The sequence below is a fragment of the Chroicocephalus ridibundus genome, chromosome 10 (genome assembly GCF_963924245.1).
Source record: "Chroicocephalus ridibundus chromosome 10, bChrRid1.1, whole genome shotgun sequence".
NCBI classification, from domain to species: Eukaryota; Metazoa; Chordata; class Aves; order Charadriiformes; family Laridae; genus Chroicocephalus; species Chroicocephalus ridibundus.
The window spans coordinates 10,754,298-10,780,903 of record NC_086293.1 but is presented as its reverse complement, the minus strand read 5'-3'; the positions used below and the strand labels follow the sequence as shown (position 1 = coordinate 10,780,903).

Below are 26,606 nucleotides of genomic sequence, written 5' to 3'. Positions count from 1 at the left end.
CACATTTTGTGTAAGCTGAAGATGCTGAAATTTTGTAACAGCTACAGATGGCTCTTCCTTTGCAGTAGTTAAGCTTTGTCCTGAGTTATTACGGCTTTACTTTACTACAGTTAGGAACTGCGGGCACTTTCTTCTCCTCCCGGAGAAAACTGCACTTACTATAGTTCTTGAGATCTGAGAACCAAGCCATAGACATTGATGCTTAGCCTCCAAAAAAGTCTAGTTTTAAATTACTCTACCACCAGATATCATTTAAAGAAAATACAGGTATTTTTAGTGAAAAAAATCATCTTTCATGTTAATGCAAGAGAGAATTTCTTTACAAAATGAAAGGGTTTAAAAACAGCCTGGGCAAAATAGCTCACTTCTTTCAAAACAAGACAAAGTACAAAGGCTAGTTATAAATTAAGTTATTAAATAGAACAATATATCCCTATGATCATTCAATTTTTGCAAGGGCTTTCCCTTTTATTACCATGTTAGTGTGACCCAGAAATGCCCAGCTGTATTTTCGCAGCTGGTCTATAACATAGCGCGGGGAGTATCCGTCAGGCTCGTGGCGTACCAGGCCTGTGCTGCTGGGAGTTGGGAACGTGGGGATCCAAAGCTGCAGTGGGCATTCCTAAATGTCTTCTAAATGATCCTGCTGCATGGTGAAGATGATTAGAGTCATTGTGAAAAGACAGGCTGTGGAAAAGTTGTGGCCTATACTGGCACCAAAACCCCAAAGTTTGGGTCTTTTTCTTTCAATTTGTATAGAAGTCAGTAGAAAGTCATATAGACTGCCTGGCTTGAGTTCTTACCCATCCCTTTTCGCCTTCCCTCCAGAGGTGTGGTGTTTTCTTCTCACGGCGTGTCTTCTCTCTTGTCTTGAGTTTTTTATCTCATGTTTTATTCCAAAGTTTTGTCAAATTCTTCCCTAATTACGGATTGGTTAAATGGTGTATGTCTGTCTTCCTAACCAACGGAACAAGGAATTGGAAATGATGCTGTTGGAAGTTGGAAAAAGGAAATTGCGCTGTTTCAGATGCTCACTGTTTTCCCAATTCTTTGAAATACTCTTAAAGAACCTTGAGTGTTTGGCCCCACGTTTTATAAATCAGTCAGCAATTGAATTGTTCTCCTTTAATTTCAGCACGCGGCAGATTTGGAAAAGAAACAGAATGAAACTGAAAACAGAAAGCTGCTGGGAACAGTCATCCAGTATGGCAATGTCATCCAGGTAGGCTGTGAGCATCTTTGCAGGCTATATAGGATTTTGCTCAAACTCCCCTGCTCAATGCGACTTTAAATTTCTGGAATTCGTGGACAAGAATCTGTAGCTTTGCAGGGTGTAAGAGTGTCCTGAAGCGGGATCCTGTGAAGCAAGAACTGGGCTTATAGCTACATATAGCTACAATGGAGTAACTTTTTTCGTTATGGGTTAATTGTGCTTTTTTTTTTTTTTGAGATCACCATGTAATTGCTTTCTTCAGAAATGCTCGTTAGAGCCTTCATTAGAGTTGGCCATGTGGAAGTTGGCACAGGCACCGCATGATGCCAAATATGGTCCCTCACAATGAAATCTTGACACATCAAATAGTAAACTGACACAGAGAAGGAAAATCAAGCCATATAAGTCATTGCAGTCCATTGAAGCAAAGGATATGCTAGATCCCGGGGAATGAAAAGGAAAAAAATGAAACCAAATAAAATGGAAAGTACAATACTTGCATAATTAAAAAAGACAAGTCTTTAATAAATGGTGAACATAACACGCAGAACATGTGGGTTCACCCAAGCAGACCTGCTTCCACAAGGTTGAGTGCCTCAGCGCTTCAGAAGTAGGGATTAGTTTACCTGAGCGTTTGAGTCTAAGATTAAGAAATTCCTCTACAAATGGCTTTTATTTCATTCCGCTGAGCTAACATCAGCCAGCCGAGGGGGTGGCATGGGCACGGGCAGATGGAGTGTCTTGGTGCAAGGAGAAATTGGTTGGCTGCCCTTTATAGCAATTGCGGGATTTGGAGAAACCTGATGGAGGAAGGGCAGGGAAGTCTCTGCCTTGGTTGAATTAAGTTTGCTATTGGCCTATGTGTTTGAGGCAAAGAGAAATGTCTTCTAATGCCGAAAGAAAAATAATACTATCCATTTTTGGTTGGACTACAAACATTAACACTGTTAAGAACAGTGTTTTTGCCCATGTTTTCCCGTAACTCCCAAATGTTCTGTGAGTAGTCAAAAGGCATGAAAAAAAGCGCTTTCCATACAAAACTAAATTTACTGGAAATTAAAAACCAATTGTTTGGAGCTGGGCAGGTTGGGAGCTGGGCTGTGACTTGTTTCAGCTTTCCTCTTCGTGCTGATGGTGCGCAGTCTGCGAGGAGGTATGCAGCGGAGGCTTGAAGAATGGGAGATTTTGAAGAGAGTCTTCAAAGCATCAGTCATGTTTTCTGTTAGATCAGACAGAGCAAAGCGGCCTTACTTCTCACCACCCCCTTCTTACCAGGAAAAACCACTTAGTCCCCAGCATTTTACAACTTTTGATCCTGGGTTTTTGAACAGGCTGTTGTAAAGTGACAAGAGCATTTCTAAGTCTTTATCGTTTGCTGAAGAAGGGACCGTTGGATTAGCTGAGGATGTTTTGTGCTGTAGGACTGTATTATACTGAAAGAAGTGTAAGTGAAATTGTGCCTGAATGCATCAATATTTTTATATCATTTAGTATAATACTGTGGTTATCTTATGCACACTCGCTATTTATTGAGGGGAGGAGAAATGAGCATTCTTAGAACTGAACTCTAATTCTTATTCTAGCTGCTTCACTTAAAAAGTAACAAATACTTAACAGTAAATAAGAGGCTTCCAGCTCTACTAGAGAAGAATGCTATGAGGGTGACCTTGGATGAAGCTGGAAATGAAGGTTCCTGGTTCTACATACAGCCCTTTTACAAACTGCGTTCCATTGGAGACAGCGTAAGTGCCAAGGGGAATATCTTCACGTATTACTTTGTGCGCAGCTTGGCAAAGCTTGTTTCAGGAAGCCTGTCTTGCAATTAATGAAATGCACAGATCTTTTAGTGCGTGATGTTGCAGGAACAACCTTTTTCCTATGCTGTCATGAGGGGGAGGAAAATTGCTATGGTAACTTGTATTTTGGAAATGTGGAATGATTTAATGTTGGAGGGAATAAGGGACCTAATTACGCTAGCCTCTCACAATTCCTGCCCAATTCAAAATGGTAGGAAACGTTGAGTTCCTGTGGTAGATTTGAAACAAATAATCAGCATCTCCGTTTTCAACGTTGTCAGTTTGAAATCAAAATTCGTCATCAATTTGTATATAAGGAATAAGGTGGTAATGAGGTTCAGTGGTGCTGTTCATGGGAAATCTGGAAAATAATTTGTTATGAATTAAATGCATTGCTGTTTTAATCTCTTTTTTACGAATCTGAGCCAGCTGGGTATGCTGTCTGCCTAAAACCATGAGGTAATAAGCTTCAGTGTGGTACGTGGTGTAGTCCACGTATATATTGGGAACCTAAACACAGCGGCCTTTATCAAATAGGAGTAATTTATCCTGTAGAGTAGCCCCACACGTTTCCATGTGACTGTTCCTTTTCTACAGACGCACACATGCACAGGGTAGCGCAGTCTTAGTGGCCAGTAAGCTCTTTTAAATCACGCCAATTCTCAGAACTTTATCACATAGAACAGTTCTTTTCAATACAGAAAAGGCTTTTTGGTTTTTAGCTTAAGTAAGACTTTGCCCTAGAAGAAGGGAAGAACTGGACCTTTACTGCCCATAATAAAGTGCATTTGTCTTGAGTCATATGCCAGCCTGGTCAAAATCAGATTTTACAAATGAAAGTGTGTCTTGAAGGAGGAGGATTTTTGGCTGACCTTTTGCTATAGGAATTATTTGTTAAATGTTAACCAACAAAACAACTTCATGGAAAGCATCAGATAGGTTAGTTACCAGAATTGCAGTCTGTCTGTCTTCTGCAAGCCTGAGTCCAATAGTATAGGATTTTTTTCTGGCTGAACGCCTGAGTACGATGAGCTAAATTCTGAAGCAAACAGATTCCTGGTTTTTGTACTCAGACTGGCATCTCTCCAAACTGCAAGAAGGTGATTTCCTCCCATCGCTCCCAGTAAAAAAAAAAGAAAGAAAAAGAGCTTTCTCAGGTTGCAGGTTTCTGTCTGATGCTGCACTCATCTACAGGTTGTCATCGGAGACAAAGTAGTCCTGAATCCCGTCAATGCTGGCCAGCCTCTCCACGCCAGTAGTCATCAGCTTGTCGATAACCCGGGATGCAATGAGGTAAGGGCAGACCGACATGGCTGGAGCACTGTACAAACCTCTGCGTGTTTCAGCAAAGCTGCTAGGACTTGTGTTTTATGAAAATCAGGTTATCAGTAAGTTGGTTGGTACCTGTGGCATTGTGGTTATCTCATTAATTGTCAACTTGATATAGCTGTCAGACTTTTCTTGTATCTGTTGGGCACTGGACAGAGGTTTGAGTTTGATCTCTTTTGCTTGATTGGCTGAAATTAATTTTTTTCTTAAAATTTTTCTTAAAATGATGTGTAGCTAGTGACTTCCTAGCAGGTCATCTCTGGAGTTACTTGTTCCAGAGTAAATTCAGAAAGGGCTTTCCTCCTCTGGAGTAACGCAACAGGGACTGCAGTATTGTGTTGAAAATTGTCGAAAAGGTAAAGCAGTGCTTCGTGGCAGTATCTTGTGCAGGCACAAGACAGTGGGACTAATGATTTTAGTTCTCGTTTTAGGTCAACTCTGTGAATTGCAATACGAGCTGGAAGATAGTCCTCTTCATGAAATGGAGTGATAACAAAGATGATATTCTCAAAGGGGTAAGACTCAAAACTCTACTTGCTTGTCTGTTGTTCAGTGATGGGTAATGCCCATATTGATTGTGTTGTCTGGACTTTGACAGGGGGACGTGGTGAGACTGTTTCACGCAGAGCAGGAGAAGTTTCTCACTTGCGATGAGCACAGGAAGAAGCAGCATGTCTTCCTGAGGACGACGGGGAGACAGTCGGCCACATCTGCAACCAGTTCAAAAGCCCTGTGGGAAGTAGAGGTAAGAATTGTAACCCAGGCTGGGGGTGGCTTTGTAGTAACAATTACTGTTTCTGTTTAAAAACAGTGTACCTGGATTTCTTTTTATAGGTAAAAGTCTTCCTGGTATTAGAAGTTTAAGATTAAAGTTCCTTTACTTACTGTGCTTTCTGTGCAAAATCAAAGAGGAGTTCTGATCTCTAATGGTGCAGCACATAGCTCTCAAATTCAGGTTCTTGACAATTCAGAAAAAGGGGACAGGAAGCATCTCTGAAGTCATTTTCTTACCCATCACTAAAGTTTAACACCAGCGAATAATTTCAACTCTCCTGCTGAGTGTACCCAACGCTGTATTTTTGGTGTGGAGTAAGTGATTATGCACATCCTCATTTGATAGGAGACTGCAGCCCTTTGCTACGCTCTGTGCATTGTTTGTCTGGACCATTTTTTTCTTTACTTGGCTTTTAAGTAGTGTGACTAACACGTTGGCCATTGCTGCCTTCTTAAAATATCCTCACTTTATCAATTAGAGTAGTTTTATGATTTTAAGTGTTTGCCATGTGAACTGCCTTTGAGAATCATAAAATTAATTGTGTTCTTCCATATTCTCTTTCTAGAAGTATCTGCTTTGACATACATTAAAAGCCTACCCAGAATTATCATTAGATGTTACAACACATCAGTCATGTCTGTCGTAACCGTCCTTGTGTATGCAGTTAGTGTTGGTAAATGCGAGGCAGAGGTAAGCTAGGCCTTCCCCGAAAGGCACAGCTCGGCTGCGCTGAGTTTTCCCTGAGGAAGAGGGTGTACCCTCAGAGAAGCTGATATGGAGTAACACATTATCTGATGTTGGAGGCTCTGCTAGCCACAGGAGAAGCTGGAGAGTAGTCCTTAAATTCCTTTGTACAACACCATTATGTTTGAAACATTTCCAAGTGTCTTCCCTCACACACTTTCAGAAGGCCAAAAATCAGTTATACCAGAAAGGTAAAGGATTTGTTGCATTTCATTAGGAAGTTTGTTTTAAGACCTAGCAGCACATGCACATCTAGGGCACCTTCTCTGCCAACTTGCACCATAATCTTCCTGCCGTGACTCACCAGACTCCAGTGGAGTACCAGCCACGGTCCGTGCCTTTGCAAACAGATATTGTCACTTTTTCCTAAATTGTTGAGATGAACTAATTGTAGTCTGCTCAAAGTATCTACTGGACTGTGTGTTGTTCACATACGAAAGGTTGTTTCCTCTTTTCTGAAGCTCCTCATTCTGTTTCCTCTTATCTGTACGTGAGATACAGTAAATGCTGTGTTTGAAAGGGAGGTCACTGACACACGGTGTAAACGTAGTTTCCCTTTCCTTGCAGGTGGTGCAGCATGATCCTTGTCGTGGTGGTGCGGGGTACTGGAATAGCCTTTTCAGGTTCAAACACCTCGCTACTGGACACTACCTAGCAGCAGAGGTAGGTGTTGGGACTTGCTTAGGAACTCTTCCTTTCCTTCCATGGTATTTTCTTCCTGTTACACCTTCTGAAATTCTCTCATTTTCTGCCCTAAAAATATACCCAGGGGAGGGGAAGGAGAGTGGTGTTTGGGTCCTCACTATTGATACAAAAGTAGGTGGCTAAACATAGAGAACAAGAGACTTGAAAGAATACCATGGTACAGGGGTAGCCTTGAGCTTTTTTCACTTTTTGTATGAATTCTAAAGGCTGTAACTCTTCCGCAAAGAATAGGCACTAAATAGTATCCTGTCATGTGGGCAGTAGAATCAAGATGAATTTATTAATAGATGATTAAATTGTAAATGGCTGAGAGCCTTTGGGGAAAATGAATTCAACTATCGTTAGTTTCTCTTGAATCAGTGATTTCTGAGCGGAATTGTAGAACTGAGTGTAAAATGAAAATGCAGTTAGACTTCAGACCCGTCTTGTGAGAACTGCAGATGAAGCTTAGCTGTCCAAGCAGAAAATAAATAAATCTTTTTCTCTCTCCGTAATGGGCATCTTTCCCTCCTTGAAATAAGATTTCAAGACATTTTATTTAAAAATAAGAATTAAAAAAGAAGTCTAAGGGTTATAATTTTGTGAGTTCTGCTACTTAACACTTGTAAATGTTTATTAAAACTACTACTGTTTAATTTAAAGCATGACTATATCAACATGCCAATACACAAACCTTTGTAAGTGAAAGCTGTCCTGGGTGTAAGAGTGCGTAGCAGGGCAGAAGAGCTGTCTCAGACCATCCTGTTGTCCTGAGAGCTTCAGTGGAAAAAGTCCAGATTAAATATCCCATTTTATATTCTTCTAATATTTTATATTCTTCTAATAAGCAGATTGAAAAAACAGCAGCATTTTGTCACATGCACACTTGCAAATCCCTTTCAGTAGTGATCCAGTATAGAGCTTTTCCAGTAAATCTTGGGTTTGCTAATCAGCCAAAACAAAAACATGGTCTTACATCATGCAAAAATGTACCAGCGGAGATTGCTCACCTGATCCATTGTTAGAATAGTGTTTGTTCTAAAAGATTTCTGCCAAGCCAGTAATTTCTAGTTGGAAATTCCACTTGGGATTTTTAAAAAGACCCTGAAACTTGGTAACTCGCTACTCCTCTTGCTCCTTTAGTGATTATCCTGAACAAGATAAATCTCTCTGCGTACTTGCTGATTACTTAACTGTTTAACTGATGGGCAGAGAGATGCCTGATGAGAAGTGCATGGGTTTGCCCAGTGTATTTGCTCTGCATGCCTGGTAGTGCTGTACCAGTAGAGTGCATCTTTAAGAAAATAAGTTTAGACCGCGCTGAGGTTGTTTCCCACTTCCAGCTCTGTTAGAGTTTTGACGTGCCTGTGATTCTGTTTCATCAGGTAAACCCTGACTATGAGGAAGATGACCTGGAGTGTCAATCCTCAGTAAGTATAGGCAAGAGTATGATCTTGCCCCTAATTGAGGAGGGCTTGACACAGGCCCAGGTATTTACCTGGCCAGTGCATAGATGGTCCAGGCTTTGTTGCTAGTGAAGAACCTAAAGAACTGAGAATGATCTGGAGGCTCTGAAGGCCTGTCCAGAGACGTGGAGATTGAAAACTGGATTAGGCTTTAGTGAAGAGCAGTGCACATGGAACCGAGTTTATGTGTTACTTGGACCCCCTCGCCTCCCCACTTTGTAGCATCTCTCTTTCTGTCTTCCTCTTTCTTAAACCTTTGTCTCCTTGAAGCACTCTCTGGAATAGGTCCGAAAAGCAAGTTGCTCAAGGTGACACTGGGTGACATGTGCCCCTGCCGGGATGTTCATGTGGTGCTGTGCCAGTCAGTCTCCGACCTCCTTGTTTAAGAAACGAATTCCCTCTCTCGTTTTAGCTTGTCACAGGAAAGCCAGGATAAAGGGTCTAGAGAGCAAGAATGGCAGGGTGAGAATGATTTCAGTGCCATTCTTCTGATTTTCCTGTGAAAGCAAGTCTGTGTTGTTTTCGGTAAATGTTGTTGTGTCAAAGATTGAGTGTGCTGATGCTTTGTATTAATAGAAGCTTCTCTTCGGTGTCAAAGGCAAACAGCATTTTCAGCAGCTGAAAACAGATAAAACTGGAACAGCACTTTCCATTGTGGATTACGTATTTTTTTTTTTAAGCTGGATTTGATTGTAGGCTTATGCAGCTTTCTTGGTCATTTACCCTGTGTTATGGAAGACTTGCTCCATCTGGATATGAAAAAGAACTACTCCTCCGATTTTTAAAGGGAGATGAATGCACTGTGATGCTTTGAAATCCTGTGAGGTGGAGCTTTCCTCCTAAAAGGATTTGTCATTATAGCCTGTCCATTAAAAGACTAACCCTTGCCCCCAGATATTGAGCTGTTATTCTGATTAGTTCTTGGTGGTATTTGGCAGCAAACACTGATCTTCTGACAGCTTGATTTCAGTAAATGTACTGCAAAGATGAAAAAATGGACACCTACCCCCCACCCCCAAAACTACTGGGGGACAGGGACATCCACCATTGAACTATTTTGTTGGCCTAACTTTTTGACAGTTAATCAGTGTCAAGGTCTTTTATGCAGACATCCATCCTACTGGTGTTTTGCTAATGCCCCTTGATAAGCGCAGTAATAGCGATAACACACTGGCTTCAGAGTTGAGGATTTTTTTCCCTGCTGTCTCCTTACCACTAGGTGGCAAAAATAGACCATAAAGAATAGGATCGGGAGCACATAATTCATTTCTGACACAAAATTACTGCATCATTTAATATTCACTAGTGACAGGATGGTGTAGGCTGCTTTATGCGACTTTATCTAAACTCCAACTTTATCCAAATGTGAGCTGTCTGCAAGACGGCGGGTTTCTTTGCACAGCTCTGTGTTTTAATGTTGTGAGCTGCAAGAGAATGGGGTTTAAATGGGCATGGCTGAGATGCCAGCTTGTACCCTTGGAACATAGAGGGGACTGCTTTTGACAATGTTGAGGTTGAAGTTTTAGTTCTCCCTAAATTGCCCCTTATCCTACTGCCTGATTTACTGCTCATTTTCAGCTTTGTCACAGCTTCAATAACTGACCAGTTGTCTCCCGAAGCACAAATTGCAAATACAGAGCAGCTGCCTTACTGTGGAGATGGAGACAGCTGAAATTTGGAGAATTCACTCCAAGTGAGTGAATTTCTCGTGGTGTAAAGCCTCCAGATGGACGCTATTTGGTGTATAGTTGCTTCTTCTCTTGAAGGCACACTCCCAATGTGTGTTTCTGTTCCATACAGCTAACTGTCTGTTCCCATGTGCGAAATCAGACTTTAAATGTCACTACTTTGCAGCCAAGTTCATTGACTGCAAATGTGCTAACTACAGAGTATCCTGAGGCGCAGGCAGCATTGGATAACTTTTCCGTATGTTTAAGGATTGCAAGGCCTTACACCAGGACTTTGAAAGACAGGTACTTGAGTGCTGACTGTGTTGGGTGCCTGCCTTCCGCTGGTGCCAAGATCACGGAGAAGCTGATAAATTGGTTGCTTGATCACTTTGAAAATTACATCTAGGATTTATACGTGGACAGCTGGCTCCTGTGTTGTGTCAGACAGTGAGCAACTTTTTTATTGACTCATGATAACTGGTAGCTCCCTAGGAATGCTCTTAGAGAAAGTTGTCGTTCCTTTTTCCCCATTTATCTTTATTTTTTCCTGCCCTTTTGTGCTTTCATCTGAAAATCCAACATTTTAGTCAGGTGATGTTAGTATCTTTACTTTGTTAAAGGAGGCTGGTAATTCACTAGCACCTTGGGAATAAAGATATTTCTGATGCCGTGTCCTTCGTAGCATATCATTGTGTTCGAGTGCATCATAAGCTGTAGCGTGAACAGCAAGACGGCTGACTTCTTGATTAGATTTTGTTTCATTTGTGGTAGATGAGAGTCCTGTTTTTGCTGCTGAAGTTGATTATTTCCCAGCAAGATGGTTGGTACATGGTGTTGCTGATTTTTATATTTGCAGCTCTCATAATTACTTTGTTAGAGTGATGATTGCAGTATGTCAAATACTTTTCAAAAGCCAGTAGTGTCAGGGGTGGGGATCGTAACAGATGTGGGTCATCTGAAACCAGTCAGAGTTCCCAGTGTGCTGTGGGGTGAATGGCCGGGGGATTTTGAGCCTCTTCTGGCACTGTCTGCAAGACATAACCTCTGTGGTTTAGGATGTATTGTGTTTGTGATCCAGGAATGCTCAAAGTGATTAACACCAGGGAAAGCGAGGCAGTGGTTGGCAAGAGCAGCTGCGTGTCAGTTTTACTGGTGTCCTAAAGCCCAGCTGTCGTAACCGGTGTGTGGAGTGGTTCAGAGTTATGTCTGTGAATGGCAGGAGACATCTGTTTAATGCTAGGCAGGTGGGTCTGGAGGGCTTGCTCTGACCGTGTGTGATGGGGCTTCTTCCACAGCTGGACCCTGAGCAGGACGCCTCCAGACGAGGCTTGCGCGGCGCTCAGGAGAAGATGGCGTACTCTCTGGTCTCTGTGCCTGAAGGGAACGATATCTCCTCCATATTTGAGTTGGACCCTACCACCTTGCGAGGAGGAGACAGCCTTGTCCCCAGGTATGGTTAAGTGTTAGAACTGACTATTTGCTTTGGAGTGTGACATCTGGTGATTTTTTTTGGTTTGTTTTTTTATAAGGTAAAGCTGTCTCCCACTTTTTTCCCCCCCTCTGGAATTAAGGTTCTTCCTCAAATTAATACAGAAATACTTGGCAAAGGCCTGGAGCTTCACTTTACAATTGAGTTATAAGCACTAGAGCCCCTTCTACAGATGGAAAAGTTGAGGTTAGGTGACTTCCTTGCCAGTGAACAAACAGGAACTAAAAGCCTTGGGTGTCCTATCATGCCATTCGCATGACTTGTCTGTATGGTGTTAACTAGGACGTAACATCGAGTATTTAACGCTTCATTTTCTGTTGTTTACAGGATCTTAACTATTCGTGTGGCACCTCTTGGTACTTATAAAATGCTGTACCTTTGAGAGATGCACGGTCTGAATGCAAGCTCTTTGCTGTCAGTTCCCACTGAGAAAGCATGGCATATTTATTCAACCCACTTTATCTAAGCAACTCCCTAAATCATCAGACGCTCTTAAGTTAGCAGAAGCTAATGTGGCCACCAAATGCAGCAGTCCTGGCTGCCTCTTCTCTCCTTTGGGCTGCCGTGGTTGTGTGGAGACAGGAGGCTGTACTGCAGCTGAGAGTCTTTCTTGTCCTGGCCTAAGGTGCTTGTCTGACAGTGGCTTGACATCTTTTATCAAAGAGCTGGTACATGCAAAGCAGCGTCATTCCCAGAAGTACCCAAGAAAACTGAGCCTGGGAACTGCTGTCCCCACAGGGAAGAAAGACTGGACTTTTGCTAGAGAACACTGTTGTGTGCTGGCCTCGCGTTCTGTATCCTAATGGACCTTTGATGCTCATACAGTGTTGACCCTTTTTATAGCTAGTCTAAAAATTTTCAGTTCAGAAAATATAAAATAGATAGGGAGTTACGGTCTGAAAATACAAAGGTAAGGGAAGAAGCTGACAGCTCAGATACACTACAGCATGTGGAAAAGCGAGGATTTGAAGAGGCTTAATTTGTTACTGTGCATGTCGTGGTTTGGGCTGGCTGGGTTACAGCAACAAAATATAGACATAGTTCTGTTTTACAGCAGAACCTACTTCATTATATAAGAAGACTTCTTAAGGTGAATTTATAGAATGAAATAAGGAATGAAAAGCCTTTTTCCTGTTATGGTATGCAGCATGGATAAAGATGACACTTTTTTTCCCCACTTATTCCTGCCAATATCTTGCAATTTGAACAATGTGAAGATTTCCCGTCTGGGAAGTGACTCACGCTTCGAAACTTTTGACTTTCAGGAACTCTTATGTCAGACTTAGACACCTTTGCACTAACACCTGGGTCCATAGTACCAATATTCCTATTGATAAAGAAGAAGAGAAACCTGTGATGCTTAAAGTAAGTTCTGTTACTTTATATAAGCACATCCATTGATTCCTGTACTTTCACAAAAGTGCTGTTGGTAGAAGTTCCAGTCCCTCGAGGCTGCTGGGTTTGTCAAGCAGCAAGCAGCTTCACAGCAATGAACAGTGCCTGTGCAAAATATTTTATCTAAAAGATTAGGTTTACATAGGAGTTTACTAGTTACGCTGTTCAGTTTCTGCTGTACGACAGTCATCACAAGGAGAATTCTTTCCACTGTTTACGGCAACATTTTGCAATCTCTCCTGATGTTTCTCTGAATTCAGGAACACCTTTGAGCTTGCACGGAGTGGTACTGTTCGCAGAGTTTGAGTTCATCAGAGCGTGGCTTTTCTTCTGTTTTATTATCACTGAGTATGTGAATCACTACTTTGTTTTCTGCCTTTTGGTTTGATGATAAAACTTCTCTGGGTTTCAGATTGGTACTTCTCCAGTGAAAGAGGACAAAGAAGCTTTTGCTATAGTGCCGGTTTCCCCTGCAGAGGTTCGGGACTTGGATTTTGCAAATGATGCAAGTAAGGTTTTAGGTTCCATTGCTGGCAAATTGGAAAAGGGAACAATAACCCAGAATGAAAGAAGGTAAGGATGCAAGAATTTGGTTTAGATAATGTTGTTTCCTTTACTCAGTGTCTGTTTCTCTGAAAATTTTATCTATGTACGCTGTCTTCAGGAGAAGGATTTTGTTTCCTACTTGATGAGATATATTTTTTTAAAAAACAGCTTGATGGTTTTATTGTTGACGTGTCCATAGTGGAGGTTCTCAAGCCAGTTCTGTCAAGCCCTCCCTGCTCCTCTGTGAAATGAGAGCATGAGAACGGTTATTGTGAACTGGGAGGACTAATCCACAGCATTACCTCTCTTGATGGGCTTTGCAAATTGAGTGTGGGAATTTATAATCCATCTTGTGAAGACTGAACATATGACTTCTTGCAAATCCTCTGACAATATCCGTGAAAAGTACGTGGCCACACAAAAAGAGCGGAGAGTCAGCTGTGTAAAACCAGGGCCCGTGTCCTTCTACAGCCAATGTCTTTTATTTGGCCTTGGGAGAGATTATCACCTGATTTAATTTTTCCGGCAATTTAAAGAACTGCCAAATAAAACTTGGCAAGCTTATAGTTGCCCTAAAGCGATACCGTTGTCTTACTGCTGCTGTGCTTTAGCTATGAGACAGTAAGGCTACAGCAATAGGGAGCATCAGTTCCTAATTTTAAGTTCTGTACAAACCTATGTGCTTTATCCAGCATCTGAGCCAGTCACTAATTGATGTTCTTTTTTCACTTAGCATTTTGAAATGTGTAAACTTACACTGGCATTGTTCTTTTAACAGCTAGAATTTGTAGGTCTTGTATTAACAACTTCTGGCTTTCCTGTAGATCTGTTACCAAATTGTTGGAGGATTTGGTGTACTTTGTTACTGGTGGAACTAATTCTGGACAAGATGTCCTTGAAGTGGTATTTTCTAAACCTAATAGAGAACGGCAAAAACTGATGAGAGAACAGAATATTCTAAAGCAGGTAGGCTGCATTTTTCTCTGAAGGGTTGTCAGAAAACAGAACCTAATAATAGAGAACCTGGCCAAATTATTGAGACCAAAAGATCCTCTGAGTTTCTAGCTTTCAGCAGGCTCTTGGTGGTGGACTGTAGGCATACCATGGCTAGAAGAAAAAAATTACAGAATATGGGGTTGAATAAAGGTGATCAACAATGCCTTCTGTCCAGGCTACTCTTATGGCCAAGAAACTTGGTGACTGTAGTGTATTTCTGATGTACGTTTTAGAAAAGTAAAGACACTGACAGGGTGCTTTTACACTAATTTGAGATAGATGAAGGCAGCGTCTCATGGGATCTTATTTTTTAATAAATCTATAGATTTTCAAGTTGTTGCAAGCACCGTTTACGGACAGCGGTGATGGCCCGATGCTGCGGTTGGAGGAGCTTGGAGACCAGCGCCATGCTCCTTTCAGACACATATGCCGGCTTTGCTACCGGGTGCTGAGACACTCTCAGCAGGATTACAGAAAGAATCAGGTTTGAAATATGTCTGCAGTTTTCAATGGCACTAACATTGTTCCCGTGCTCCAAAAAAATAAAAGCTGCATCCCATTAATTAAACCCTGCTATGCTGTGCTGTGATTGTACAGTCAGCAAGAGATTTTTGGATTGCTCAGTTTTGCTGTTATCTGGCATTTTTCATCTCTGTCGGAGACTATATGCAATGTAATTAGTACCAATTCTAAGGGGAATTTAAGAAAACAACAGTGTTGCTAACTGTCAAATCCAGGTGAATTATAAGGCTTTCTTCACTCTTGCATACTACAAGCTCCATTGAAAGTTGGCCTGTGTTAAGGCTGTTGATTTTTTTGTTGCCATTTATTTAAAAGAAACTCATATCAGATAAGGGTAAATGCCTTGGTGGTGTCTGGCCCGGGAGGGGAGGTGTTAAGGTTATCTCTCGTGCTGTCTCTCAAAAGAAGAACAACTTGAATCTAATCCAGTTTGCTTCTTGGGATGTTGATATTGACAAACACCTTACTGTTTTCTGCTGTTGGCTATTTTCTTAAATTATGAGAATTAATTACAACACCTTTCTTCTTCCCTCTGTGTTTTGAAGGAATACATTGCAAAGCAGTTTGGCTTCATGCAGAAGCAAATTGGCTACGATGTCTTGGCCGAGGACACAATTACAGCACTGCTTCATAACAATCGCAAGCTCTTGGAGAAGCACATCACAGCGGCCGAGATTGACACTTTTGTTAGTCTTGTGAGGAAAAATAGGGAGCCCAGGTGAGATCCATGTTGTTGAGTATATGATTACCCTTTTCCTCTTAGCCTTCTGAGAGAAATCTGTACCTGCCAACTTGCTAGCAAGGAAGCACAGCTAGCTCACTTCTAGTTTGGCACTCGCCATAACTTCCCCCTCGGGCAACAGTCTGGCTCTGCAATGTTAAAATGGAGTTCTGAATGTTTTCTTTCTGAAATGTAGATTGCTTCAGTCTAGATCTCAACAAGGATTGATACCCTTTTGGCTGGCGTTTTCTCCAACAGGTTTTTGGATTACCTCTCAGATCTGTGCGTTTCCATGAACAAATCTATTCCAGTGACGCAGGAGTTGATTTGCAAAGCCGTGCTGAATCCAGCAAATGCAGACATCCTCATTGAAACCAAGTAAGTTAATGCCTTTAAAGATGGTTTTCCTAGTGTGAAACAGAAGGAAGGTGATTCAAAGCTGAGAGCACTGCTGGCACGTCTAGAGAAAGCAGTTGAGTGTGTGTGGGGTCCCCTTCAGATACACAGCGAACGGGTACTGATGGCAGCAGACGGCTGCCATATGCATTCTCAGTCCTGCAGTCAGAGAAGTCTTTCCGATATCTCACGTTTGATCAAACTAGACAGACTTTGCAGGAAGGTGTGCGGGGTCCCGTGGGCCTGATCCTCCTCTGGGCTTCAGGCTTTTCTCCGAACGCTGTCTGCAGTGAGCGAGCGCTCTGTGGGTGCGTGTCCCCCCCAGCTCAGCCCGCGAAAAAGCAGGAGCTGCTGCGTCGCTGCTCACCCCTTTCTCCTGCTGCATTTAGGGTTTTGATCTCCAGTGCTCAGCAGTGTTCTGCCATGCTGAAGCATCACAGCAGGCGCCAAATCCCAATGGTCTTTCATAAAGATGGGTTTATTCGATCTGTGGAATAGGGCATAGATAATAATTATCAAAATACTCTAAAAGGGAAGCAGGTCTTTGTCAGATAGCATTTAAAACACAAATGGATGAGAGGAGTATTCTAGATTTAATTCTCTTCATGAAATCATAAAGACTATATTTATTTCCACCAGCACTTAAAGTTGCCACATCACTTATTTGTTCTTATCCTTGTGTATTTAACTTGTTGTTTTCAGATGTATGATCTTTTTTTTGCTGAAAGCCCCCAAAGCCTTTTTAGTTTTAGTAGCTGATTCGTTTGTAGTTATTTCACCACATAAGCAGAAAGAAGTTCTAATCTAATTGGTGTTTATGGGATACAGAACTAATCGATTTTAGATATTTTTGTTTACCAAGTCCTTTCCTAGTCTGTTGTTGTTAACCAGTTCTCCTGTAAAGGTGTTTGTGAAAGTCAGTTAGACATGTCTTTAACTTAATGTCCTTATCTTCAGCAATTGAATGGAGCTGAAATGTTGATCTCTGTAAGGCTGAATGTAAAACCTTAAATATCTAAAATTAAAAATCTGAATTCATTCTAATCTAATGCTTTTGATAATGAGCCACAAAGATTTTATGTGGTAAACTGCTACTGCTGAAAAAGTAAGATACTCTGCTTTTACTTCACAAAGTTGAGGAATAAAATTTGTGTTTTCTGAATGCAGGTGAGATCATAAAATTAGTTACTGCTGTATCACCAGTACATTTTAGCAAATGTCTTTTTCAGCAAGTGTGGAAATGTTCTGAGAGATCTGCATGGGTCTTGGCAGTTTGTAATCTAACCTGTCTTCCTTCTGGCAGGCTGGTCCTCTCTCGATTTGAGTTTGAAGAAGTGTCAAGCGGAGAAAATGCCTTGGAAGTTGGAGAAGATGAGGAAGAAGTGTGGTTGTTCTGGAGAGACGTTAACAAGGAAATCCGCAGTAAGAGTATCAGGGAGTTGGCTCAGGATGCTAAGGAAGGGCAGAAGGAAGATCGAGACGTGCTCAGCTACTACAGGTGAACAGCACGCGCAGGGCTGGCTAGCAGAGTTCATTGAGGCTGCGTGGGGATGGTACATAGGCTGTAGTTAGTTTGGGAGAAAGGATACCCGTTTCCTGGACAAAATAGCCATTAGAGAGTGAGGATGAAGTCTCTTTGAAGCGAGAGCTAAAAGCGCAAAGTTGTTCATGGTGAGAAGTCTGATTATCAGCGTGAGCAAGTTTAAACTGACTTAAAAAATAGTTGAGGCTTAGGGTGCATTGAATTTGCACAGCACTTAATGCCCGTATTTCTGTTTGGTTTCCTGATAAGTGGCTGTTGTGAGACAGCCTGTATTAACTGTTTAGGTTACCTGTGATCAGATGATAGTTGGGGTGAACAACTGCTTGCGGGAAGAACGGGGTTTCAGTGTGCAGATGGCTTTGCTTTTGATTTTAACAAGTCGCTGCAGTTCTCCCTGCTTTCTAAATTTCCCTCTAGACTCAAAGCCTTCAGTGGTCCTGTAGTTCTCAGCAGGACAATAGATGAAGTTATGAAAATGCCACAAGTTCGGTTTGATTAATGTGCAGTGCTCTTTTGTACGGCTTAAGCTATGCTTTTAGCAGTTTCTAACATGAAGCGATGTTTCCAGATGACTTGACAAGACACCAAGTTCTTGGCATAGCGTAAGATCAGGTTTCAGCCCAGACCAAATTCCTGCGTCTGGGTTAGAAACTTCTGAGAGTAGTTTGATGGACTCAATTGGGGTGATGCAGAAAGTACAACTAGATGATTTTTTTTTTTTAATAGCTGTCTTATTTTGCATTGTCTCTTCCATTGAAATGATTCTTGCAGTAGTCTTCCTAATACATGTTTTTATTTGAGCCTGTTGGAGGGCTGAGCTCAAAAGGAGTACTCCTCTATATATTTTTTAAAAATCGTATCTGCTTTCAAAATAGATTTTCTTGCACTTGTTCTTAAATAGAATTGATAGTGTTAATTATTTTTAGTCTACATTATAGACTCGTGAACATACTGAAATCAAGGGTTTGGGATACGGTTTGGTCAAATTCCCATGAGGAGTGCTGAGAATGAAAAGGCGTCTGCTTTCAATTAAATGTTCATTTCTTTAGGAAACCTCACAGTTGACACTATTCAACAGAAGCCTGTATGAATACTCATGAATGTTGGACGCGTGCTTTATGGCTAAAAGTTAATTATCATCTGTTGAATGTGCATACCTTAAATGCCAGTTGCTTGCTTTTAGTTTATGGACTGAAAAGCTTAGGAATTAAGTTTAGTTTTTCTCTAGGAGTTCTTTTACTGAAGGGAGCAGAGCTCAGTAGTTGTTTAATCAGGTACCTAATTTTTAATGATTCTGTTGCCCATCAGCATTGCTGCCCCAGTTAACAACTGGGGCTTCAGCATCAGTAAGGAGTGTTTGGTCTCCTACAGTATTTAGGCTGAGTTGCTTTAAGTGTTCTTCAGATTCTTCTGTAGCTTTCATAAACAGCATTACTTAATTCTATGTAACTCTCTGGAAAATATGACGACTCCATTTATTGTATTTTTGCACTATGTTACCTTTTACTAGTATTTGATAAGTACTTTATCCAGTCCATAATAAATATGGCTATATTACTGGAAAATATACAATTCATTCTGTTAATACATATAAGAACATATCAGTACTATATCCAGTGGATTTTTCTGGACATTAAAGTGTAAGCTGTTTGTTTACGTTTCGTTGTTTTTTTTCCCCTGAAGATACCAGCTAAACCTCTTTGCTAGAATGTGCCTTGATCGACAGTACTTAGCCATAAATGAAATATCTGGCCAGCTGGACGTGGACCTCATTCTCCGTTGCATGTCTGATGAGAACTTGCCATATGATCTGCGAGCGTCTTTCTGCCGGCTAATGCTTCATATGCACGTTGATCGTGACCCCCAAGAACAAGTAACACCAGTGAAGTACGCTCGTCTGTGGTCTGAAATACCTTCTGAAATTGCTATTGATGAGTAAGTACTTGCTGGAATGGTGTGGGAAAGGAAATTACATCACTCTTGATTTTTAAAACAAAACCAGATCAATCCTAAACTCATGCGTTATACTGTTTCTGTTTAAAGAGAAAAAATAATAATTAAAAAAATCCATAACACATTCTCACTAGTTCCATTATTCAGAGCCTGTAGTTTCTGTTGGCTGTAATGTTTGCTGGGGAGAATGTTCCTGAGAACAGAAGAACCTTCCTGTGCGTGTGTGGTGTAAGCAGGGGTTTGTCTCCAAAATGCACAGTGGTGACAGGGATGGTCTGTCTCTGCTTTGGGTGATGTGACAACTGACCTAGCCCTGGGGAGGGAAAGCAAGGGGGGACTGTTCCATGAATATAGACTCTTCAGGGCAGATTGTCCATGCGGGAGCTCGCACAATCCAAAGCAAAAACAAGGGGGAGGACACTGAAAGAAGTAATGTGCTCCTTCACCTCCCGTGGAAAGTACTCTGATACAACGGTGAAAAACCTATACAAACCCACAGTTAGACTGGAGACATGACTTCTTGACCATAGACTTGTATTAACTCTTTATGGTACAAATCATTTGTAGTACTTCAACTGTTCAGAACTCATTTTTTTCAGTTGGAGAAAATGAACATTTAAAATCAGTGTTAAATGCTAGGAATTTGAGTCTTGTCTGTATCAGTACTGGTGTTTAGTGGTTTTTTTGGTTTCCCCTCCCTTCCCTCCTTGCTTAGCCCAGTTCCCCTTGCAGAGACAGATGCAGTAGATCGTATTCAACTTTAAATGCCAAAATAGAAAAAACAAACGGCTTCAGCTCTGGCAGAGGCTAAACTGTCATACGTGACCAAACAGGGAAACAAAAGTAGTCAGTGGAAGGTGGTGGGGATTGTCTTTTTCAAATACTCTCTGCATACGCCAAGGAACAAACCTAGAATTTGTATTAAGAAAAATTAACACCTACTTTATATATATATTTTTATTTGGAGGAAAAATAGCATCCACAGTCAGCATCTCCTGGCCACATCCGTTCTCCTTAATGCTGTACACAGCTCGTCATTGTTTCCACTAAAATAAGGGTTTCTTTTTTTATTTATTGGGACAAAATTCTCTTTTTTTTTGTTTTCCTCAGACACTATTAAATAGTGCAAAATGAGCATATGGGATAAAACAGCAAAAGCCAGGAAATTATGGCATCAGCTTCCTGACTCCCTCATTTGGATAAATTATTTAACAGCCTTTAACTTTTTTAGATTTTGACAAACCAATGAAAAATTGTATTGGGGGAAAAGAGCCCTGTGTATTTGCATGCTAAGTTTTGTGTTTTGTTTTTTATTTTGGTTTTTTTTTTCCTCTTCAGCTATGATAGCAGTGGAACTTCCAAAGATGAAATTAAGGAGAGATTTGCACAAACAATGGAATTTGTAGAGGAATATTTAAGAGATGTGGTGTGTCAGAGGTTCCCTTTCTCTGATAAAGAGAAAAATAAGCTCACTTTTGAGGTAGTTATCCAGTTCTGATTTTATCCTTTTTTTTTTGTGTGTGTGTGGAATGTTGGTACTTTTTTCAAGAGTGGATAATTGGCAAGTAATTAGTGAGTGATGAGCCTCAGCGGGCTCCTCCTTTCCGCACTAGTCCTTTCTCCTCGTGCAAGCAACCCCACTGAAGTTTGTGAGTTTGCAATGATAGTTCTTGAAATGCAATTAATGAATGAGGTTATGTCTTAGATTTGCAGCAGCCTTGTTTACTTTTTGTGCTCGCGGTGTTATTGCAAAGCCAAGCTTTACTGGAATAAATAGTCTCGAAAGCTAAACACTCCGTCTGCATGCACAGATAGTCTCTAGAGCTTACAGTATTGCTCATGAAGAGAACAATACAGTGTCCTGTGACTTACTGACCTATTAAAATTGTCTGTCTCTGCGAATAAAATGTAGCAAATGCATGCAATAGTATCCCCTAAATAACTATTGATTTAAGGAAAAGATGTGATATTTCTTTAAAAAAAATTAAATTTAAGGGAATATATGTCAGATAACATTAAATATTTGGGGCTATATTACATATTGAATCTTGAAGCAGTGGATGTGGAGGACTTGTGGGGAAACTTTATAACTTGGTAGCAGTAAGCTTTAGATGTGTGATATTTATTTTTTTTGTAAGACAAAACCATAAAAAGCATCTGTATGTTCCCTCTAGTCTTCGCCTGTCTTACCTTTTCTGTAATGAGATGAATATGTTATGATTTTGTAGCTACGGAATATCATCTGCAGGTACAGACTGTTATTCCAGGCATTGCAGTATCTGTAGGCAAGTAGCAAACTTTCTGATAAAATGTAGAACTATACAGTTTTATGGGATTAGGAATTAAGATAAGAATATGACTCACAGCCAGGTTCTTGATTTTTTTTCATTGCGTTAAGACAACTTGATTGTGATAACAAAATTATTAGTATTAATCGGGCTTTTTATTATTGTTTTGGTAGGTTGTTAACTTAGCCAGAAATCTGATATATTTTGGTTTCTACAACTTCTGTGACCTCCTCAGACTAACCAAAATCCTCCTTGCTATATTAGACTGTGTGCACATCACTACCATCTTCCCTATTACCAAGATGGCAAAAGGCGAGGAAAGTAAAGGTAAGGCTTGAAAAATGATTGTCAGAACAGATCGTTCTTTGGTAGTTTCTAGTTCATCTCAAAATGTAAATGTGGGTTTGAAATCTTCTACTCCTTTCTGTCTATGGCTTGGCTGTACAGCTGAGCAATGCCAATGATGAAAGAGGGAGAGAGAGGGCAGGGGGGTTCCGAAGGTACTGGTGCTTCTGTTGACTTCCATCTGTTCCAGGGATTTAGGTGTCTGCCTGGCCTTGTTTACTGTTGAGACAATTTCTCTTCATAGAATGTGGAGGGTCCTTGCCCTGTCCGTGCAGTCCCATTACACCATCGTAACCTTACCTGTTTACCTGCCTCTCTCAAGGGAGCAATGTGATGAGATCGATCCATGGAGTCGGGGAGCTGATGACCCAGGTGGTGCTCAGAGGCGGTGGGTTCTTGCCCATGACTCCGCTCGCTGCTGCTCCAGAGGGTAACGTCAAGCAGAGTGAACCGGAGAAAGAGGACATCCTGGTAATGGACACAAAGCTGAAGATCATCGAAATACTGCAGGTACTAGAAGAGCAAATAATGTAGCGTCTTGTGCTGTCTTTAATCTCAGCATTAATACAGTGCCATGCTGCCTTTTAATTAATTTCTGCCTCATATGTGCCCCTTAAAACAGGTAAAGCGTTACAAGGGTGGCTTTTTCAGGCATGCAGCACTTGGCTTGCATATGACAAGGTTATGCCATTACTGAAACAATTTAATAGAAGTGAGTTTGCAATAGACATCTGCATATTTAACAGGGATTTATAAATATCTGACTTGCAGTGGAGCACTTGTTTTCCACCTTACTGTCTTAGCAATTTCTCTGAGTCTACAGGGCCATGTTGTTAAGTGCCCTGAGGAAGGCGGAGATACGTGAGACTCCTCTTCATGCAGCCATCAGCCTGAAATGTTTTTTAAGCGTGCACATTTGCCAGCCTTGCCGTCCCTTCCATCTTCTCACTTGTTCACTCTGAAATCTTTGGGACACAAAGAGAAAAGTTTGTTCCCTTTTCCACAGCTCTGCCTCGATCTAGATGGCACCGCAAAATTACTGCACTGAAATCCATCTTCCCTCCCTCGGTGTAGGAGTCCCTTTTCTGTGCGGTAACTTCACGGGCAGGTTCATGGAGGCCAGAATGCTGCAAAAGCCTTGTGGGCAAAAGCATGCAAAGCAGCAGGAAAGCCATGGTGTGCCTTCCCCGCACCCCCGTGGGAGGCTTCGCACGGAGCTGGGTTTGGGGTTATGCCCTTCCCCTCGGCAGCAGATGCAGCATGCAGGGGAGGCTTGATTCACTTCCTCGCACCAGTGCTAATTTTAGTTAAAGCCAGAACTTCTTTTATGGCCTGGCATGTGCAATGGGATATTTTAGCCTGACAGTATTCCCCCTCTTACCATGGTCTATTAAAAGTGGTGTTAGGTGTTTTTCACAGAATCACAGAATGTTTGGGGTTGGCAGGGACCTCTGGAGCTCATCTAGTCCAAGCCCCTGCCAGAGCAGGGTCACCCAGAGCAGGCTGCACAGGAACGCGTCCAGGCGGGTTTGGAATGTCTCCAGAGACGGAGACTCCACCACCTCTCTGGGCAGCCTGTGCCAGGGCTCTGCCACCCTCACTGTAAACAAGTTTTTCCTCATGTTGAGGTGGAATTTCCCGTGTTCCAGTTTGTGCCCATTGCCCTTGTCCTGTCACTGGGCACCACTGAGAAGAGTCTGTCCCCATCCTCCTGACACCTGCCCTTTAGCTATTGCTGAGCATCGATGAGATCCCCTCTCTGTCTGCTCTTCTCCAGGCTGAACGGCCCCAGGGCTCTCAGCCTTTCCTCAGCAGAGAGATGCTCCAGCCCCTCACCATCTTCGTAGTCTCCACTGGACTCTCTCCAGTAGTTCCTTGTCTTTCTTGAACTGCGGGGTCCAGCACTGGACCCAGTGTTCCGGCTGTGACCTCCCCAGGGCAGAGCAGAGCGGGAGGATGACCTCCCTCCACCTGCTGGCCACGCTCCTTTTAGTGCACCCCAGGAGACCACTGGCCTCCTTGGCCACAAGGGCACATTGCTGCCCTATGGGCAACTTGTTCTCCCCCAGGACTCCCAGGTCCTTCTCTGCAGGACCTAAGATTTTCCCTAAATCTGAGACAACTGCAAGTGTTCTTTAGATTGTATTGGTTTCCTCAAGAGGGAGGAAGCCCACCAAGAAGGTGGTTTCAGTGGCACTGGCTCCTACAGCCCACCTGGGCTGGTGGCGGCTGCAGCCTGGCTCCCGACAGCTCACTTTCAGCTGCCTCTGCCCCAGCGCCCGGGGACAGCAGTGCTGGGGATGGCAGCCCTCGTCTTTGGATTCCTGCTGGTTTCAGAACAGAGAGGAAAATGCTGCTTTCCTTTCCAAGGGGTTGGGTGAGGATGTCTGCATTGGGCAGTAATGAGGGATTGAAACTCTGCCAAAATCTTTTACTCATAATTATTTCTTACTGTGTGTATATCATGTGCTCATTGAAATCCCTGAAAAAAATTACTGAATTCTGGGGATTTTTAAGAAAACATTTGCATACCTCTTCTCCAAGTTAAATCCGCATTGTTACTATGTTGGTCTTACATGTTGGTAGCACTGCGTTACGTGTAAATTGTGTATGTGCTGGAAATAGGCGAGTTATTTCAACATTTTTACTACTTCTGTATCATCAGTTTATTTTGAATGTGAGATTGGACTACAGAATCTCCTGCCTGCTTTGTATATTTAAACATGAATTTGATGAAAGCAATGCCCAGATGTCTGAATCCCCCACTGGAAGCAGTAATCAAGAAATGCCAGCTAATGTACCAGGTTAGTTATTTTGCAAAGAATGAATTTTAATCTCAGAGGCGCTAACTGGATAATTGATTCAGGTTTTTGCTTTGGCATGTGATGGTCCCAGTGAAGCAGAGTACCCTGCTAGCAGTAGGAATAAGAGTAGATATTGTTTCCGTATACTCCTAGCAATACCTAGGATTTATTTGTACTGTCTCCTGCTCATTTCCATGTGTAAAGCGTGACCCAAAGCCTGAGATGCAGCCTTTAAAAAAAGCCTGGAATAAACACTATCATGTGTGATCTGTCATTAAGCTCAAATTAAATCTTTTGTATTAATGTTTCTGGGTGAAGGAAAAGGGTCCACAAAGTAATCTGATTTTCTCCATCCCTTTCCCCCGGCTCGATGGCTCTGCCCACCCAAATTTCTTGTTTTCCAAAGGTATTGTAGGAAAGCAAGATGTCTGGAGGTGTCTGTATCTCGGTGCTGCTAGGCAAGGGTATGAAGGTAAGCTGTTGAGGAGCTTGGCATGTCCAGTGTTCTTAATTGAAAGCAGGATAATTAGTGGCCTGGATAGATGGGGTGTTGTCAATTGCTGTATCACTTCCCAGGGGCAAAACTGTCCTGTAGTTATGACGCGTACTGCGTAGGAATAACTGGACTTTAAAAGTGCAGCTTATTAGACATCAAACAGTTTTTCTTCCTCAATTTGGGGACTGTATCTCTAGATGCGAAGGAGAAAGATAAGGAAAATGTGGTTTAGATGTCAAGCCTTCAAAGGGAGGAGACTGCTTCTTTTGATCTCACTTCAAAGGGGATGTGTTTACTTTTTTCTAGGGCTGCCTGTCCGGCAGCCCCCCGGGGTGCCAGGGCCTTGGGAACTGGGCTGGTGGGGAGAGCCAGAGCTCTTTCTGCGAGCTGAACTTTGGAAGACAGAGGGTAAACGTTCTTTGGCAAGGATGTAACATCCCCCTGCTCTCTTTCCGTTCCCCTTTGCAAATCTTTGTGAAATATTGAGAGCTCCGAGTCTGTTTTACCATTTTTATTTTTTTTATTTCAGAATATTGGTCATTGCCCATGATATATACCTTATACTGAAAAATGCAAAGACCTTTTGTCTGTTGAGCCACAGGGCTATTGCTGTCACTGCTGAATTTATTACTTTGGAACTTCTCAAGGCTGAAGTTCAGTGTTTTCTTGTGGATGACCCCTCTGAATGACACCAGGTCCTGGAATGATGCTGGCGCAATCTAAAAATAGGCAAGACAGGAATAAGCCTGGATGTTGCTGAAATTATTATGCAGGTTAATTTGTGAGCTGAGAACAGGTTAATTTATTGTCTTATGTTGTCTTAGCAGGCTGCTTCAGTGATCTCTCAGTGTTCCTCTCAGCTTGTTATGACCCCCTTGCTTACACCTACATCACCACTTGCCGTTTAAAATGTTTTTAGGTTGCAAGCACATCTCTGGTGCGACTCTGACATAATGTATTTCTCTTGTTATCTTCTCAGGAGCCCTAGACTTTGAGCATATTGAAGAACAAGCAGAGGGGATCTTTGGTGGAAGGCAAGTATCTCTTCACCAGTGCTGATCAAGGGGTAACTCAGGAGTCCCCATGCTGTAGCTGCCACAGTTACCAAGGCTTCATTTTCCTGAAATGCCTTTGATCCAGCTCAAAGTCATGTCCATTTGGATGAAATGCCACAGATAAGGGACAGGGGCCCTTCAGCCAGAAGTTCTTCATGGGAGGGCTCCACTTGTGTGGGTGAAAGACAAGTTGGAGGATTAGTGCCTCTAAGCTGAATGCTGCAGTAAAACCTTAGGTGGAAAAGTTTATCTCGGCGCTAATTGGGTCTTCTGAGATAGATACGTACATATAGCGCCATGAGTTTTTCTTATAATGCAGCATTAAACTGTACACACGTGACAGAACAAAACAAGCTGTACCTTCCATACCTGCCTGCCTT

The 26,606-nt window shown here is 42.0% G+C and overlaps 1 protein-coding gene across 14 annotated transcripts in view; it reads left to right on the top strand.

Annotated features, from left to right (window-relative positions):
- Positions 1-26,606, top strand: part of ITPR1 (inositol 1,4,5-trisphosphate receptor type 1) — a 182,521-nt gene that overhangs the window by 54,260 nt on the left and 101,655 nt on the right. For 10 of the 14 annotated variants that reach the window (XM_063348471.1, XM_063348468.1, XM_063348469.1 and 7 more), the window contains 21 exons: positions 1,136-1,222; positions 2,797-2,955; positions 4,204-4,302; positions 4,770-4,853; positions 4,937-5,083; positions 6,425-6,520; positions 7,927-7,971; positions 10,973-11,127; positions 12,432-12,531; positions 12,974-13,134; positions 13,932-14,073; positions 14,429-14,587; positions 15,171-15,343; positions 15,605-15,724; positions 17,046-17,240; positions 18,969-19,220; positions 20,577-20,718; positions 21,700-21,853; positions 22,194-22,381; positions 24,537-24,675; positions 26,151-26,205. In XM_063348471.1, the coding sequence (XP_063204541.1) occupies positions 1,136-1,222; positions 2,797-2,955; positions 4,204-4,302; positions 4,770-4,853; positions 4,937-5,083; positions 6,425-6,520; positions 7,927-7,971; positions 10,973-11,127; positions 12,432-12,531; positions 12,974-13,134; positions 13,932-14,073; positions 14,429-14,587; positions 15,171-15,343; positions 15,605-15,724; positions 17,046-17,240; positions 18,969-19,220; positions 20,577-20,718; positions 21,700-21,853; positions 22,194-22,381; positions 24,537-24,675; positions 26,151-26,205 (2,852 nt within the window). The remainder of the gene's footprint in view (positions 1-1,135; positions 1,223-2,796; positions 2,956-4,203; positions 4,303-4,769; positions 4,854-4,936; positions 5,084-6,424; positions 6,521-7,926; positions 7,972-10,972; positions 11,128-12,431; positions 12,532-12,973; positions 13,135-13,931; positions 14,074-14,428; positions 14,588-15,170; positions 15,344-15,604; positions 15,725-17,045; positions 17,241-18,968; positions 19,221-20,576; positions 20,719-21,699; positions 21,854-22,193; positions 22,382-24,536; positions 24,676-26,150; positions 26,206-26,606) is intronic. The other 4 variants (XM_063348473.1, XM_063348472.1, XM_063348470.1 and 1 more) reach the window with 1 other exon arrangement.